This window comes from Ictidomys tridecemlineatus, chromosome 4, assembly GCF_052094955.1.
Source record: "Ictidomys tridecemlineatus isolate mIctTri1 chromosome 4, mIctTri1.hap1, whole genome shotgun sequence".
In the NCBI taxonomy this organism is placed as follows: Eukaryota; Metazoa; Chordata; class Mammalia; order Rodentia; family Sciuridae; genus Ictidomys; species Ictidomys tridecemlineatus.
Window position 1 is genome coordinate 29,533,828 of NC_135480.1, and position 17,452 is coordinate 29,551,279.

Genomic DNA, 17,452 nt, shown 5'->3' on the forward strand with positions numbered 1-17,452 from the left:
GCTATCATCTCTTCTTCCAATCTCTGATTTGCTTTATCCTTTAGTCAGTATCCCTTCATTGTCTTTATTTAGAGGCCTGCTTAAGGGCTTGGAGGTGAAAGGAATACTCAGTGGCACAGAGGATATGTTCACCTTCCTCTCTTCAGCGAGGAATCCAAGAATAGCTATTAGCTTTTAAAGAATGAACACGTCACAGAATCTCACTTAGTTTGAAAAATGTAGGGTACACACCTCCTATGAAAAAAATCAAACTTTCTTCAATAAAAGACTCTTGAGTGTTGGAAACCATGTAGTTTTTCCATTTAGAAAAAAAACACAAGATGAGTGTGAGGCTTCAACCACCTCAGAAACCTTTGACTTTGTGCTTCCATTTTACCCAGAGAGACAACCACAGCTCATCCCTCCAGCCTCCCATTTCCCTTGAATTAGAGACTTCTGAGTCCATTTCCTTTTGCCTTTTAATGTTAGCCTTTTAATATTTTCCAATAAGTGCTTTCAACCAGGCAGAGTACATGTCATGCTTTCCTCATTATTATTGGTCCATCAATAAATATACAAAACCAGAGGAAGGGTATGCTCTGAAAAATCCAAGTAGCAATAGCAATGATCATTGTACAAACATGAACAAAATAGGCCAGTCTTTGCTAAATCCACACCGAGGACTTATAATAAGACACACCTAGGACAAAAGCAAATGAACCTGTTATTCTTGTTCTTAAGGATATTTCATTCTTCCAGAGAAGTTGGATATTTCCTCTCTTCTACTGCTCTGCTGTGACATCACTGAGTGAATGTTGACACAAAACTGATTCTTGATGTTATGGGTTTCAGTGCAAAACCTTTTGAGAGGTTCTGGTGGAAGAATACATGTTGACAGGCTAGAACCTGCAAAATGGGGACTTGGAGGTATCTTTTGCCTCATTTGATTTTTTCACCCGGAGCTAATTTAAGGAAGGCCCTTAGGAGACATAAAAGATTGACAATTGCGGGGAAAATTATGCCTTAAGCTCTCGAGTTGCTTTGTGATATAGTTAAATGGTAGCCCCTTACTTTCGTAACAAGGCCCAGTTTAATGACTTAGTCCAGGCCACCTGGCATGTCATTGGTAGGAATGATATGTGGTCAAATATGCTTTCAGAGTCATGGCCATTATGTCAAATCATTTCCTACCCCGCCTATTTGTTGGATAATGTCTAGAATGGGCGGGAAATCATCTTTAGCTGTGAGACTTGACTCTCCAATGTGCCCCCAAAAGAATCTGGGGGACAGGTGGAGCCTGGCAGGGCCCTCTTAAAGCCGATCCCAGAGTGGCTTGTGGCATTCAGGTTAAGGAGCCTGAGGGAGCCTATCTGGGTGTGTGGCAGAGCCAAGAAATCCCTTAGAAAAAAGGGGAATTTTTAATACTGGTGGGAGTAACAACCCAGAGAAACCTGATGTCCATTTTCTTTCAACTTGAAAAGGAAAATAAAAAAGAAAACCAGGTATCTGAACATGCAAGTAGCCAAAAACATTCACAGAAGGAGAGAAAGGAGTTTTCATTTTTAAGATTGTGGCCAGAGCGGAGGGAGAAGGTCAGAGCGGGTAGGAAGAGCAGCGGTTGGGAAGGAGTGGAAAGTTTGCATCTCTCCTTTAAATATATCCTTCCTGTCAACTCTTTGTACAAACCAGTCCTCATTTTTAAGAAGGGAATTTTTTTCCCCCTTCTTCTCCTATTTTTGACTTGAAAAACATTGCCTGTGAAGCACAGCAGTTCAGGCAATGAGCGACTTTTCTGGAAGCCTAAAGAAGGAGAGCATCAACCTTATGGGTTATGAGTAGCCCTTGGAAGTTCCAGGACCAATGGCACATCCTGAATGATGAAGAGGTGCCCCAAAGGACTTGCCAAGTTGGAAAAACACAGGACAGAGGATAAAGCCATTATTCTCTTGTTTAGCCATAAACCTGCTTTTCTGGTGATAAGATTCCAGTGGTGGGAAACCCTGTAACCTTTTGAGGGATTCCCCAGGAACTTAACTCATCCCCGTCAGAAACTGCATGGGGGGCAGACAAACAAATATGCCATAAAATAGTGGAATAAGATCTTTACCACATACCCCCCCACACCAACCTATGCCAATCAGTTGGCCACTGACCATACTTTTTCGTTTATAATCATGAGAGGTCAAAAGGCATTATGATATGGTTTTTGGAAATCACCACTAGGGTCAGGTGGTAAAATGGAATATGATTTCTTAAAGCCCTTCAAGGGGACAGAAAGGTGGCCATTAAAACCCCAAAGCGGCTGAAGCTCTTCTGCTCACAATTCTGACTCCAGGATCCGAGACAAAGCTTTTGAACAGCCTCAGAAATCAAACAGTGCTGGCTTCCTTGGTCTGTGAGGTTTGGCTGAGGGATCCTGAGTGGGAGTCCAGGGACTCTGAGATGAGTTTAAAAAGGACCATTCTCAGATTATCCCAATGAGCCCTAGAGACCCAGGCATTGCTGGTTTTAGAGACAGAAGGATCACAGCACAAAGGGTTAAAATGGAAGAAGTACAGATATTTATTAGGTATCAGCTGAAACCCTTTTATGCCTCTGACAAAGTAACCTAAAAAAAAAAAAATCATACTGATCAAAGGACCTCCAGGGTTTAATATTTCAAAAACACAGATAAATAGCTTACTACAGATAAATAGCTTCACCCTTTGGGTGTCTCCCAGAAGCATCTGAAAAATTTCCAGGAGGGGTCTGTTTGTTAAAAGGGATGTATAACCAGTACACCCCAGACCCTACCCTCACTGGAGAGCAATGCCCAGGGACGGGCTGCCGGAGGGACAATATGGGCCCATTCAGATTTCCTCCCAGGGACCAATCCCTCTTAGCCCCTGGGAATGTCCTTAGCTGGTGACTGTTAGCTGGGAGGTGGGGTGTGGAGAAGGTTGGGAATCAGACACATGTATTTGTGGTCTTTGTTGGAAGCCATCTTTAGCTCACCCTGCAGGGGTGAAGGCCTCTAGTGGGGAACTGGAACTGTCAGATTCTTGTGGATTATTAACTGAGTCCTAATGTCAGAAAGCAATGCTGTTTTTATAAATTGGACCTGATTTTTAAAAACATAAAAAAAAACACAAAAAAACAAAAAAGAGTAGAAAATTTTATGCTAAAAAAAAGTCCCCAATAAAACAATCAGTAGCACATTGCATCTGTGAAGTGTCCCAGCTCCCTGTAATGGTTATATTTCAAACTGTGGTTTCTTTTCAAGTTAATGGTGTAGATGTTACACGCCGATCTTCATGTCCACATTCTGCAGGTTCCGTGTCTCATCGGCTGTCATAAATTGGTCTGGGGTCTCCGATGACTCCTTGTTCACCAAATGCACCATTTCCTGAGACTTGCTGGCTTCCCCGTTGAGTCCACTTGGCTTTCTGTCATCCACGGTCCCATTGCCATTGTTGATCACCAGCTTTTTCTTCTGCCCACACCTAATCATTTGTAAAACACCGAGAGAAATGGTAAAATGAGCATGGGTTCCTGGCCTTTTGACTAAGATAAAGTGGAGACAGGGTCAAATGACTCAATCACCATCATCATGACCATCATCACTGTTCAGTCATAACCATGACCATCACCACAGTTTATAATGACCTAAAAGCACTGAGCTTGATACCTTCTCTACTTTATCTTATCAACTCTTAACAACCAGCATTTCTCAAAGTGAGGTCCCTGGACCAACAGCAGAAGCATCATTTTGGAACTTGTTAGAAATGGTAATTCTCAGTGAATCAGAAAACTCTAGGATCGGGGCCCAGGACCTGAGGTATAACAAGTCCGTGGGGGCTTCTGATGCACGGTCAAGTTGGAGAATCCGTGATCACCACTCTGGGAACCCAGTGCTATTATTATCATCCTGTCACAGGAAGAATTGGAGTTTTGAACATTTAGTATTTTTCCTAAAATATTCAACAAGCTGTAAAAGAGTCAGGATTCAAATCCTGGTCGGTCTGACTCCCAAGCTCTAATTCTTCTCCTACCACACCATGCAATGGAAATGTTGACTTTTGTGAACACTGCAGCAGTTCCTGCAGACCCAGGTGAACCGTCAACATGACGATTGTAAATCATTCTGATTTGTGTATTCAAGAAAGTCGCACCACTTCCTCTCCCCGTCAACATTTCGTTGGCCTGATCAGTGTTATTACTGCTTGCACAGAGAAGAATAAAACAACATTGTTCTAGAAATAGAGGCCATATTTTTGATTTTCCCTAACATTGGTTCACTCATATATAACCCTGGGTAGAAGATAAATTATTCACTGTTACTTTAGGTTTCTTCATAAGCTTACTTAAGATTCAAATGCAGAAGAAGGTTTTCTACAAATGAACATGAGACTGTCCTGCTATTGTCACAGCGTTGCGTCACCCTCCCGGCCTGGTGCAGGGCTTCCTCTTTCCTGCAACAGGATCACAGCTACATGCAGAGTAGTTAGAAAACGGGGCTTAACGGAAGCAAAGTTGCACAAAGTTGCACAGTTTCACAACTACCAAGAGGAGAGAAGGACTAGCTTTCGTTAAATACTTTCTGAACTCCAGACTCTCCGCAAATAATTTTCTATGATCCCTATAATAGTCCCACAAAGCAGCAATCGTCCCCATTACACAGCAGTGGAAACTGGGGCCCAGAGAAGTTTTAATAACTTTCTTGAGGTCACCTAAGGGATAAGACTGACAGAGTCAATATTCAGATCTAGACTTTTATGACTAAAAGCCCGGCCCTGCTTGGCTCTTATCAGTGCTGCCAACCATCTGGATATCTGGAAACAGTATGAAGTCGGAATTGTTCACTTTGCCGCTGGATATTTGAGTTATAGAGACAAAGCCTCTATTATTCATGATCACAGGCCATTCCCTGTAGGACTGCCAAGGCTATAAACTTTAATCTCTTGTTTGGGGAAATAGAAATTATACCTCCTCCACAGGAGGTGGATCTTATATCCTCTGGCACGAGGCTTGGTGAAGGGTGGAGGGAAAGATGCTTGAACTACGGAGCAAATTTACTAGGACAAGGAGCGTGGATAAAGCCCACAGAGTAGGGTGCATGATCAAGAGCAGGGTTTGGGAGGCTGGGCTGGGAGACCTTGCAGCTGTGTGACCTGGGGCTATTCAACCTCTCTGAGCTTCAGTTTTGGGTACTTGTGAAATGAGGCAATTGAGAGTTATCAGCCTCACAGGAGAATGGAGAAACCTGGACACAGATCCTGGTACTCAATAAAAGAGTCTATTATGGATATTATTTATTGCTTTTGTGAACAGTGTGGGTTGAGGACACTAAGCACTTAGACGGGTATCCGGAATACAGGAAGCGATCAAGAAGAGGCTGGCTGTAATTGCTGGCATAGCAAGAGCCATGTGAAATGGACTAGGCTGATTTCCTCTGGCTGCCTCCTCCTACCATGTTTTGTGTACTATTAAAAGGGTTTAAAGGGCTACTAGTAGACTGCCACTTGCATGATTCTAAATTCTCTGTGTTCTTTGGAGGAAAGTTGCCTCATTAAAGTAATTTCTATTTGCCTGCCCGGTGGATGGGTGAGCAGGAGAATGAAGTACTGTGGCAAAGTGATTTGTAAGCATTAAAAAACAAAAATCTGTCTCTGCATACAGGGGCGGGGATGAACGTTATTAATCCAAATGAAGCTGATTTTGGAAGTAAATAGCACTTGACCTTAGAACACAGGAATACTACACTTGACCTCTGCCTGGCTCCTCTCCTCTTTGGATTTATGTATCTCCATTATCTGTCTGAGCTCTTCTTGGAGGAGAGTAAGACGATTCTCATAAATAACTCAGTCCAATATTGAGTGATCTAGGTGCTTAATAAATAGCTTCAAAAGATAAGGGCTAAATTTTCCATTTTCCTTAGTTCTAGGAATGAAGGAGGAACCGCAGCTGAAGAGACCTTAGAGATCATGCAGCTCAACTCCTTTTTATGTAAACTGGACACTGAGTCCAGAGGTCATGGGTATTGTCTGGAGTCACATTGCCAGAGTCTCAGCTTAGACCTTATGACTCCCAAGGCGGGGATCCTTGCTGACTTGTGTTTTGTCTTCTCTCATGGAAATGTCCCGCTGTGACCAAGCACAGTGACCACCAGATGAAGGGCTCACCAGGAGGGGGCAGGGCAGGCTGGATGGGCTTTAAGATCCAGGTAACAAACTTTTAGGACATGGTGGAATGTATCTCAAAAGGCTTCTTTGGCAACTAACTTAACAACTGATTCACGTCTCTTCTCCCTGAAAATCTTTAAAAGATATTTAGGAATTTATTTCACGTCGTTTTAGAACTGTGCCATCTAATACAATAACCACCAGCCACAGGTGTAAGTGTCAACTGAATTTAAACAAAATGAGTAATATTTAAAATTATTATTTTATTTTTGGGAGGTACTGAGGATTGAACTCAGGGACATTCAACAGGGTCTCACTGAGTTGCTTAGCACCTAGCTTTTGCTGAGGCTGGCTTTGAACTCGAGATCCTCCTGCCTCAGCCTCCTGAGCCACTGGGATTAAAATTCACTCACTTCTTTGGTGGAACTAGCCGTGTTTTAAGTGCTCATGAGCCTCAGGTGGCTAGTGGCTATGGACAAACAGTACAGATGCAGCCCGTGTCCATCACTCAGAAAGTGTGATTGAACAGCACTATTGTAGACAGCAGGATCCCAACAAGCTAGACAGTGGAAATAGACTGGGAAGACATTTCTAAATCATGGAGATTTATGGAGGGGACCTACCAAGAAGAAGGTGGGTTAACTGCCTTCTGGGTTCACAGAAAATATGATTATTCCCATAAGAGCAGAGACCTGCGGAGGTCTTTTCTGTGCAATCAGTGTAGAAATGTCCTTAAATCCCTCCTGTCTTGGAAAGTCTTCTCTGACAATGTCCTCAGGTCTTTTTTCCTCTTCAGACACATTGGAAAAATTCTTCAAGGGAAAGATGCCTGCAGGCTGCTTCTCTTGGGCTTCATCCAATATCTACCACCCCAATTGACTCCTGAAATGGTGTGCTCTTAGTCGGGGTGAATCAAGTGCATTTCCCCGGGAGAGCTGTCATTCATTCATTGAGGCTGGTCTCATAAAGAACATCAGCGAAAGCAATTTTGGAATATGGTTGGGGGTGGGGAAAGCTGAAGAAGTCACGGGACACCCTACGTCAGTGACTCACAGAGCACTTTGTCATGGTCAATCCTGCACGTCAACATCAGCCCCTAGCATCTTTCCTCTTTCAACCATAATCCCTATACGATGGCTGGCACTGAGGGTGTTCTCCACAAATAATAAGTGACTCAAATCTGACAGGCTTATACAGCCACTAAAACTCCAGATTCTTCTATGGAAAGAACAGCACTCTTCATTTTTTCTCTTCCTTCTCACCAGTGCTGATGGTCCTGGGAGCCACCCAAAAGATATTTGCTGAGCTGGTCACGGTGGCACACACCTGTAATCTCAGCAGCTCAGGAGGCTGAGGCAGGAGGATCTCGAGTTCAAAGCCAGCCTCAGCAACTTAGCAAGGCCCTAAGCAACTCAGCGAAACTTTGTCCCTAAATAAAATTTAAAAAAGGGCTGGGGATGTGACTCAGTGTTAAAGTGCCCCTGGGTTCAATGCCCGGTACCAAAATAAAATTTAAAAAGATGTTTGCTGAATGAATAAGTCTGCTTTGAGGTCCTATTTTCAACCAAATGTTCTTTGATGAAAATAGGATTCCGCATTACTCTTCAGTGTTAACACCCAAAGCAGAAAGGCCCCAGCCTTCCAACAGGATTAGAAATGGGCTGTTGGCTTTAGGAATGCAGTAAACATTCAGGGGCCTGTGCAGCCGTTAACCATCTCCTTTAGCTGAGTGGCAAATCTGTTTTCAATTATCAAATCGGGACATAGTAATTTATGGCATCCACGCAGCTACTTTCCCAGTGAGATACTTGCTCTGCTGGGTCCTGTGTGTCCTTGTTTGCCTGTTGCTATGGTGACTGCTGGTCTTGGGAAGAGGAGACCCGGGACCATGAGGCCCTATCCTCTCTGCTGCTGCTGACAAGACAGGGAGCTAACCCTCCACCAAGTACAGACCCCAGCTGCTCTTGGGGACAGCTGAGCTGCTTCTCGGAGGGCTCCCCACGTCGACAGCACACAGGCCAAGGTCTCCATGGTGACATGTGCAAAACTTATGGACCGTATATGTGAGCATTAGAGGTACATTCTAGGGACAAAAGGACTGATTTCAAACAATGGGAAATTCATATTTAATTGAGCAACAGTAATCCAAGAGAAGACAAGGAAGCCGGGGGGAAGTACAAAGATTCTTTGTAACGGTTTCCCCAAGTCACATTATTTAAATTCAACTTTTAAAAAAATCCCTTTTCATTAATAGGAGCACATAGGTATTTTAGACCCCTGGTTCTTGTTGTATAGAGAGAAACACAGCTATTGACTTTAATACAATACTTTTTTTTTTTTGGTACTGTGGATTGAACCCAGGGGCACCAAAATATACTACTTTTATTAACCTGTACCAGTAAATAGTACCAATAAATTTGGTACTATTGATTTCCTCAGATAATTGGAGACTACAAAGATTATGCACAATGTGGTATTAGTTGTTTATTGTTTTCTAAAAGCGAACATCCAAGAGTCTATAATTCTCTCTAGGTCTTCTCCCAAACTAAGGGGCATTTTCTGGTCTGTGAGATGATTCAGAGGCACAATGCAGGCAGCTCTACCTGAAAATAAGATTCTCTTACTTTAGAAGCAATCCCGGGGGGCATCTGTGAATGGTTTAATGTTATAAAGGTTTCATAATGAGTCTTTAAAGAGTCTTGGGCAGAAAATTTCCACTTATATAAAAGTACAGCTTTATTTTAAAGTCTGCCTGGTTAATGCTCATTTCCTCTGTTGCGAGAATTATTATTGTCCTTCTGTTCACCCTGGGTAGCGTTACTTCTGGTGCCTGCTTGTGGCTTAACTATGTGTATGTGCCATGCAAATATTCTTCAAACTGCTAAGCCCCGGTTGAGGTAGGAAGAGAGAGGGGGCCTCTAAGGACAGGCAAAGAGAACACTTGCCCATTCTCTCCAGGTCTTCTCTGTCTTTATCCACCAGAGTGCTCTGTCTTTACCCACTCTCCTAAGGAAAGTTCTTTATTGTTCCATAGATCTCAATGTTAGCAAGTTTTCCTAGGCTATAACCTGAATTCTTGTAACTGCAGTTTCCAGAAAATAGAAAAAATTATTACAACAACAAAAAACAAACAAACAAAAAAAACAAGACACACAAAACTAATGCATGCTTCAGGCAAGGGTTCTGGAAGGTTCCATGGGCTAAAGATCCCTGAGTCTTTCCATATTTTGTGGATCCTCAAAGCACTTAATAAATGTTTATTTAACAAATCAATGAGTGAATCTATACTTCATTGTACATTCCCTGTGAGCTATTTCATAACTTTTATGAGACAGAGTCTTCATTGGGTTTAACTCTGCAAAAATTAAGAACCATGAGATTCAACCACCATTTAAAAGTGGGGAGTCCAACTAATCACCAATGTCTCCTTTCTCTAAAGAATGGGACAGGAGGGTTTCTTAAACTAGGCCATGCCCACCAAGCCCTGGGATCTTGTTAAAGCCCAAACTCTAAGATAGGAGGTCTGGGGTGGAACTGAGATTCTGCATTTCTAACAAGCTTCCAGTAAGCCAAGGCTGCTGGTCACAGGAACTACACTCTGAGCAGCAAGGACATAAAGTCTCAGTTTGAATGATGCCTCCCCCAAGTCGCAGGCCCCAAGGGGCATCCTCTTACCTTCTCCGACTGTTGACAGCAATGCAGACTGCGAGAATCAAAGCCAGGGCCAAGAGGGAGGCCAAGATGATGAGCCACTCTGGTGTGAAGCAACCAAAGGACACGCGTGAGCTTTGGAAATGTACTTTGTAAAACCAAAAATGCAGTTTAAAAATCAACCTGTTTCAAATAAGAACCACAGTCAGCACCGAGAACCCTCCAACCAAAAGGTCCAGCCACCAGACAGGTCATTGTAAAATAAGAATTTTTCTGTAGCTGCTTGTCCAACAGGCCTCCTGAATGAATCTTTTATCATCCGTCAGCATTTTCAAGTCCTACCATGAGAATTTTCTTTCCAAAAACACCTAGAGTGACTTGATGAGACTTGTAGATGCCTTGGGTGCAGAATTATTAAATAGATTAAAGGAAATTTATGCTTCTTTTGAAAGAAACATTCTAAACAAAAATGAAGGTCACATTCTAGTGAGTGTGGCAAAGGACCCTGCTTGGGAGGTGGAAAGCGGGTGAATCTGTGCACACGTAATGAGGGTCATTTGGCTCCATTTGCAAAAGTTTTCAAAATATTCATGCTTTCGATCCCATAATTATACTTCCTGGAACTTATAGAATCTCAAAATTAGCTGTAAAGATGCACTTTACTGTGCTGTTTCTAATATTAAAAGTTGGGAACAACCCAATATCCAATGGTAGGGGATTGGTTAACTAAATTAGGATATATCCATTGTACATATCCAAGAAGAAAATAGTAAATTATATGAAAAAGCTGTGGTCAACCACCAGGAATGGTTGACCAGACCACACGTGCCATACAGTTCTATTTTTGTACATAAATTACATTGAAAGACAACAGGAAGAATACAAATGAAAATAGTAACCATGGAGCTTCTGAATGGTCAGATATGTTCGTCCATTTGTTTAGTTAGATTTTTGAAAACCTCTTTGATACTATATATGACTGTGCCCTATTGAAATACTATACCCTTGTTTTAAGATCAGGCTTTGATAGGATTGAGGTAGGACTTGGCAAGTACAAGTTTTATATGCTTGCAATGAGCCAGGGCTTGAGAAAGAAGAAAGATGGAAAGTCATTCATTGTGCACTTTCTTGAGAAGTCTTGGTTTCCTCCTGTTTCCTGCTGGGTACCACCTTTGGCTCATCTTAAGTAGTGGGGAGGCTGACGGGAGTGTACTATTTCTCCAGCCTAAGCTGCACCGTGGCCCTGGTCTCTGGTCCTGAGATGTTCCACGTCCACTCTCACTTGCGCTGGGAAGACGCCTCCTGCCAATCACAGCTTCCTGCATTTCCCTTCTCCTTCCCTCTCCTCCCTGGCAGCCCATCCCCTCTCTCCAGAGGCTCTGCCTTCAAGTGTGCTCAGACAAGCCGAGGCAGAGGAGCCAGGCATAGACCACATTCTTCTCTTTCCCCACGGCTGGCTCAGTTCAGAGCCCTCCAAAGAGGGGAGAATTAAAAGGGTAATTTACGATGCTGGGAGAGCCCTTCCCTTCTGTAATCGCCCTTTACCAATGGCCAGTTCTGATCCTGAGCCAAATAAAGAACTGGCTTCAGATGTCTCAAATCTTGACACTCTTAAAAGTCAGTGTCCACCCCGCTCAGTACTTGCACATGTAATATTTTCTGAAAAGGTTTTTTTTTTTTTTTGACTGGATCAGTGGATTGACCCTCATGAAAAAAGTAATGAAGGGAAAAGAAGAATGTTTTTACTCCACCCAACACAGACGGTCCTTATGTCTTCTCCTTATTTGCAATGCAAAAAAAAAAAAAAACAAAAAACCCAGCCCAAGAAATAAAGGGGACAGTGGGTGGGAATAGGAAGGTCCTAGGAGAGCTGGGGTGATCACTCATTTGTGAAGAAAACTTTAGTAAATAACATAGCACTTCCCTGAGACAGGCCAGGGATCTGAATGTGAGCTCAGCCCATCTAGGTGACCCAGGGGACCAAGGAAACAAGAGTGTTCCATCCTTTTCTTCCAAGAAGCATGGTACTCTCATTCATTCTCAAACTTTCAAAGAGAAGCCATCAGGTTCAGGGGAACTTAATTTAGGAGAATGGGCATTTGATTGGGTTATTGGGGTTTCTTCTTCTTCTTGGAACATTCTGAGAAACTTTCTTTGAATATATATATATTTGCTTCACAGTTTGAAACTCACCTGGAATGTGGGGTTTCCTTATAGGCCCAGAAGTTGTGGTTGCCCCACCTTCTTGACTCCCACTTGAATGTCCTAAGGGGAAAAGCAACAAGATCTCTTAGCTCAAGTTTGGAATGCACAACCAGGAGTTCTTTCCAGAGCAACACGTGGGGCCAAGTTCCAAGGTCTGCATCACTAAGAAACTATTTATAGATTGAAGCCATAGACATTTATGGTGTTATGTAAAAGACATTGCAAGACAATCCATCCCCCCTCAACAAGAGTTCCATGCAATTAAGGGGAAGGCTCAGAAACGCTATTTTGGGTCAAGGAACATGAAAATGCTTAGAAGCTGGGTGGTGTAGTGGTTAAGACTTTGGGCTCTAGCTGGGCAGCCTTGGATTCCAAGTCCTACATCTGCCTCTTGCTAACAATGTGGGCTGGGTCAAATTACCCTCCTTAAGTCTTGGTTTTCTCACTTATGAAATGGGGATGATAATAATAGAATCTACTTAATCATCATGTCACAGAGACTTAAAGAACTATGCAGTCGTGGTAGTTGGGTGTAGTTATTAATCTCTATGTTTAATTTAGGACCTTGCTCCTCCAAGGGTGGCTCCTAGGCTGGCATAGGCATCACTTGGGAGCTCACCAGGAATGCAGAATGTCAGGCCTTCCTACAAACCTACCGAAGCAGAGTCTTCATTTTAACTAGATCTCTAGGGGATGCAACAGTCAGTTCTGGTCCTGAGCCAAATAAAGAATCGGCTTCAGATGTCTCAAATCTTGACACTCTTAAAAGTCAGGTGTCCACCCCTCTCACTGCTTGCCCATGTAATGTCCAAACTGAATCTAAAGATCACCTCTAATATCATCACAGAAGCCAAAAAAAACCACCAAATAATAAGGATCTGGGAGCGATGACCTTTTCTGTCAATGAAAAAAATCACCCTTGTAGATTCCTTACCCATGTATTAGTGGAACACACCTTTGTTGGAAAAAATGAACATTTTCTACTACTAAATATTGTAATAATAAGGAAATGATCCCAAAGTCCCAAATGGGAGGGAAGCATTGCAAGACCTACAATCCACAAGTTAAAACAATAGGTGGCTTATCAAAATGAGAAGGGCATCATATTAAAATTAAAACCACAACAACAAAACCCCTCTAAGACACTTTGCTAAGAGACTCACCTAAACTAAAGCTTCATAAATTTTGTGTTTGTTTTTGCCTTTTGATGCTTCCTCTACTACCTGAGAGCAAAACTTGAAAATGTCCTACTACAATGAGCTTTTTCCTCTAGCAAATAGGAACCTGCCATAATCTACCGAAGGCCACTGAGGAGAGAAAACTCAGATGTTCAGCCAGTCAGCGGATTTAGACAGCAGGGACTTAAATGAATAGCTTTTCTTAGAGAGTCAGACTTTGGAACCTGCAGAACAGACCCTGAAATCTTGATTACAGTGATTATTTGGTGTAGGAAGACTCCTATTTACATAATTCGATGTTTTTGTTAAAACTCATAATAGAGCAAATTCTTACCAGATGTCTTACTGTTTCAACATACTCCAGCCCATTTTTGACAATGGCCTTTTACTCCAGAAACCTCAAAAGTATCCAAAGCACTTACCCTAAGTGCCTGCCAGGGTCCTTGGTCATTGGCAGGTCTTCACCTGCGCAAGTCGTGGGATAGTGGCCATCTAAGTTGGAGATCTTTGGCCTTGGAAACCACCTAAGGTACAGTCACTCTCTCTGGTCTTTTTTTTTTTTTTTTTTTTTCTGACTCACAGCAGCCTTTAATATTTGAAAGGGAGACCATTAATAGATCATAATCTCTTTATTTTGATTTTCCAAAAAGTGCTCCCAGCAAGGAAAGATCTGGGTGTGTACACAACAACATGAAACCTCCTGTTTGAACAATAGACACCTGCACAGGAGCCAAACAAAGAGACCAGCTCCCGCCCACCAGGTTCTCACTTCAAGCAAAAGCTGAAGAGGATGGACAAGAGACAGCAGGCTCCCCTGAGCCAGAGAGGTCTACAAATTCATCTAGGGTAGGACTGGCAGGGAGAGCAAGTTCTGCAAAGAGGGGCACCGGGCACCCTTGTTGGGAGGTGAGACCCAACCTGAGACACGGGCAGAGAGCCTTCATTTGGCTTCAGCTGTGAGAAAGGCAGTGGAGGAGAGAGCTTCTCAAACTTTGACTTCTACACAAACCACCTGGGGGGTGTTAAAATGCAAATGCTAATCCAGTCTGTCTGCGTTGGCCAGAGATTCTGCATTTCTAGCCAGCTCCTGAGTGGTGTCTCTGCTGCGGGTCCAAGGACCACACTTCAGAGTAGCTGGAGTCTTTTGGTTTCAAAGAGCAGGACTTTTAATAATAACTCCCTACTGTTTCCAAAATATTTGCACATTCCTGACACCTTGTGCTCCTCATAAAAACTCTAGGGGGTAAGCGAGGCTGGTTGATCTGATCTGCTCTTTACTAATAGGATCCGAGACTGGGAAAGGTCAAGGGCCCCCCTACCCAAGGAACCTTCAACTTCTGTCTCTACTTCAGAAGCATTTCAAATGAGCCCTACATTCCCATGCTCTTCCATAAAGGGTTATTATCAAAGCCACCATGTAACTATCCATTTTCAGATTGGCTTTAAATCTGCAGGCGATCCTTGCCCCAATTTGGGCATGAAGGGGAGGATGATAATTTACGTGGATTAACTGGTTTGTGTGAGGTCACCTGGATTTGCAGTGCTAACGGAGAACCACAGTAGGCAGCCATGGCAGAGCCTCTCACTAGCCCCAGCATGAGAGATCAGCTGCCTCATGTCAAACTTTTGCTGCCGGAAGTACTGTTTTCAGGGATGAGATCTGAGAGCAAACAGGAATCTATTTAATAATGTGTGCCTGGCAGTAACTATGGTCATAATGGGCTGCTTTCTCTAGACTGTGCTTATGAGAGGCAATGCATCTCTGGGTTTAACACCTGACTCTGTCACTCAATGGTCATGCCAATTTGGTTACTTACTTACCTTCTCTGAGCCTTAGTTTCCTCATCTGGAACATGGGAATGAAAAATGGTCCTTATATATGACACAGGGTTTGTAGTCTAATTAAATGAATCAATATTAGATGAACTTTGAATTTGATAATTATTGATAATTATTGCCCTAGAGAAATAGAAGAAATAGCAGTTGCATATGGTCTAACCTCTGAAGTGTTTTGAACAACGCTGCTAACACTCAGTAAACTCTTAAATGCTAGCCATTGTATCATGTGACTTTAAATCAATGCCCTGTGACAAATTATCGCAAATTTATTAGTTAGGAAACTGAATCTCCAACCCTTTGTGTATCTTTCTTGGTTAATGTGTAGAGGAACTGGGATCAGGATATTCCTCTTTCAGACTCACACTCTTAGTCATTCTGGCAGATGGCGAATGTTAACAAGCAGCCCTGCTTGGATTCTCGCTGATCCTTTCAGATGGAAGACTTGCCTCCAGAGCAGTAGTTCTCAAAGTGTGGTCCCTGTCCCAGAAGCATCAGCATTACCAGAGAATTTATTAGAAGTACAAACACTTGGGCTGCACCCCAGACCTACTGAATCAGAAACTTTCAGGGTGGGGCCCCAGCAATGTGACTTCACTCACCCTCCCTGCGATTGTAATGCATGCTAAAAATGTGTGAACAACTTCTCAGGAGACACTGACTCACACTTCATTGGTAATCTTCAGGTTCAAGGATTATAACAGTCAACGACTACAGCAGTTTCAAACTCACCAGCAGATCCAGATCCATGTGTGGTATGGGACCTCCCACCTGCGTCTTGGTCTCCTGTCATGGGCAATGATGGAAGGTCAGTATGGTGCACTTGCATTTTCATACAACCCGTCCCTGGGTTTAATCTTTTAAAGGTGAGCAAGGAATGATGGGAAGAGACTGGAATGGGCCCATGATATTAATGACTGCTCACGGCTTGGTGCAGTGATGAGTGCACTGGAACTTTAATCGGAATTAAGGGAGCTGAGGTAGCATAGGTCCTCCAGGATGACCCTAGGAGATGTGCTTTTGGTAGAAATCCAAGGACGGCGGCAAAGAACTCTCCCACAAAAATATGATGCCCTCACAGGTCTGAGGTTGGGACTGGACATTGTGTATTTTAAATAAAGACAGTAAAAATTGGATTATGAGACTTGTGATCACTGTGTACTCTGGCTCAGGGCATGGAACACTTAAAGAGACTTCTTGAAGGCAGGAAATGAGTTAAAATTAAAAAAATCTTGTGATGGAATGATTTAAAGATTCAAAAAGAAAAGTCAACCACCTATTTAGGGGAAAGGGGGTAAAATAAAAGTGAAAAAAGAAATCGTGAGATGGTAACATGTGAACCATGTGTATCCAGGTATTAGAATTAGTTCTTAATGATTTTTCAAAAGTCAAGTCTATATTTTCAATACCAGTAGTTGATATAATCCCATCTTCTCAAACATCCATTACTATGAAGCTTAATCTTAGACCAACTCAAGAATTGCTAAAATCTATATCTACAGGTCAAATCCCGGATTTAGCCTATGGAAATTTCCTGTCTTCTCCACCCCACCCCAACACCAAATTAAAAAAAATATACTAATCATACTAGAATGTTGTTTTTAAAAAAATCACGATAATGGTTTCATAAAGTGGCTGTAGTCATCCATTGAGAAGGTACCTGGAAAGAAAACAGTAACCTGATCGTCCTCATTTCCCTGATGAGGAAAGGTGATCACCCTCATAATTATATTAGAGAGATCGCTTTGTTCCTTGGTTGATGGTTAGAATAGCAGACGGCAGCACTTGCTGAAATGCCCCATTGTAATCCCCGATACCAAAAGCACCACCACCATCACCAAAACCATCACCAGCACTGCCACCACGGTTCTGAAAGAGTTAGTTCTCAGTTATAAACATAGAGACTGAGAAAAATATATGGGCAGAAATACACTTGGATGAGTGTTTGAATGAAAACCAAGGATGGGAATCAGACTATTCACTAATCATTTACTCCACGGGGAACCATGAAAAGTCTGTCCGTATGGTTACCACCTCTTGTACACTCCATAGAAGGGATCAGTATCTGGGAATACAGATTGTATAGAAGGCTTTTTATCACCAAGGTTTTGTAAACCTTATAGGATACTGTAACTATTAAAATTGCTGTTTAAAATTTAAATCCATTAGGTTGCACAACAGGTCTTATTTTGCCAAGAGAAACTAAGCAGTACTCTTTTTTTTTTTTTTGTACTAGGGATTATACTCAGGGCCACTCAACCAATGAGCCACATCCCCAGCCCTATTTTGTATTTTATTTAGAGACAGGGTCTCACTGAGTTGCTTAGTGCCTCGCTTTTGCTGAGGCTGGCTTTGAATTCATGATCCTCCTGTCTCGGCCTCCAGAGCTGCTGAGATTACAGGGGTGCTCCCAGGTGGCAGTACTCATGACATTCACTTCTC

At 42.6% G+C, this 17,452-nt stretch overlaps 1 protein-coding gene across 10 annotated transcripts in view; it reads right to left on the bottom strand.

Moving 5' to 3' along the window:
• Nucleotides 1–440: 440 nt before the first annotated feature.
• The window catches only part of Cd44 (CD44 molecule (IN blood group)), an 84,204-nt gene continuing 67,192 nt past the window's right edge, over nt 441–17,452 (bottom strand). For all 10 annotated transcript variants that reach the window (XM_005327405.5, XM_078046236.1, XM_078046237.1 and 7 more), the window contains 4 exons: nt 15,743–15,796; nt 11,985–12,056; nt 9,816–9,894; nt 441–3,461 (listed from right to left, as the gene is read on the bottom strand). In XM_005327405.5, coding sequence (XP_005327462.2) covers nt 3,257–3,461; nt 9,816–9,894; nt 11,985–12,056; nt 15,743–15,796 — 410 coding nt within the window. In that variant the 3' untranslated portion in view covers nt 441–3,256. The remainder of the gene's footprint in view (nt 3,462–9,815; nt 9,895–11,984; nt 12,057–15,742; nt 15,797–17,452) is intronic.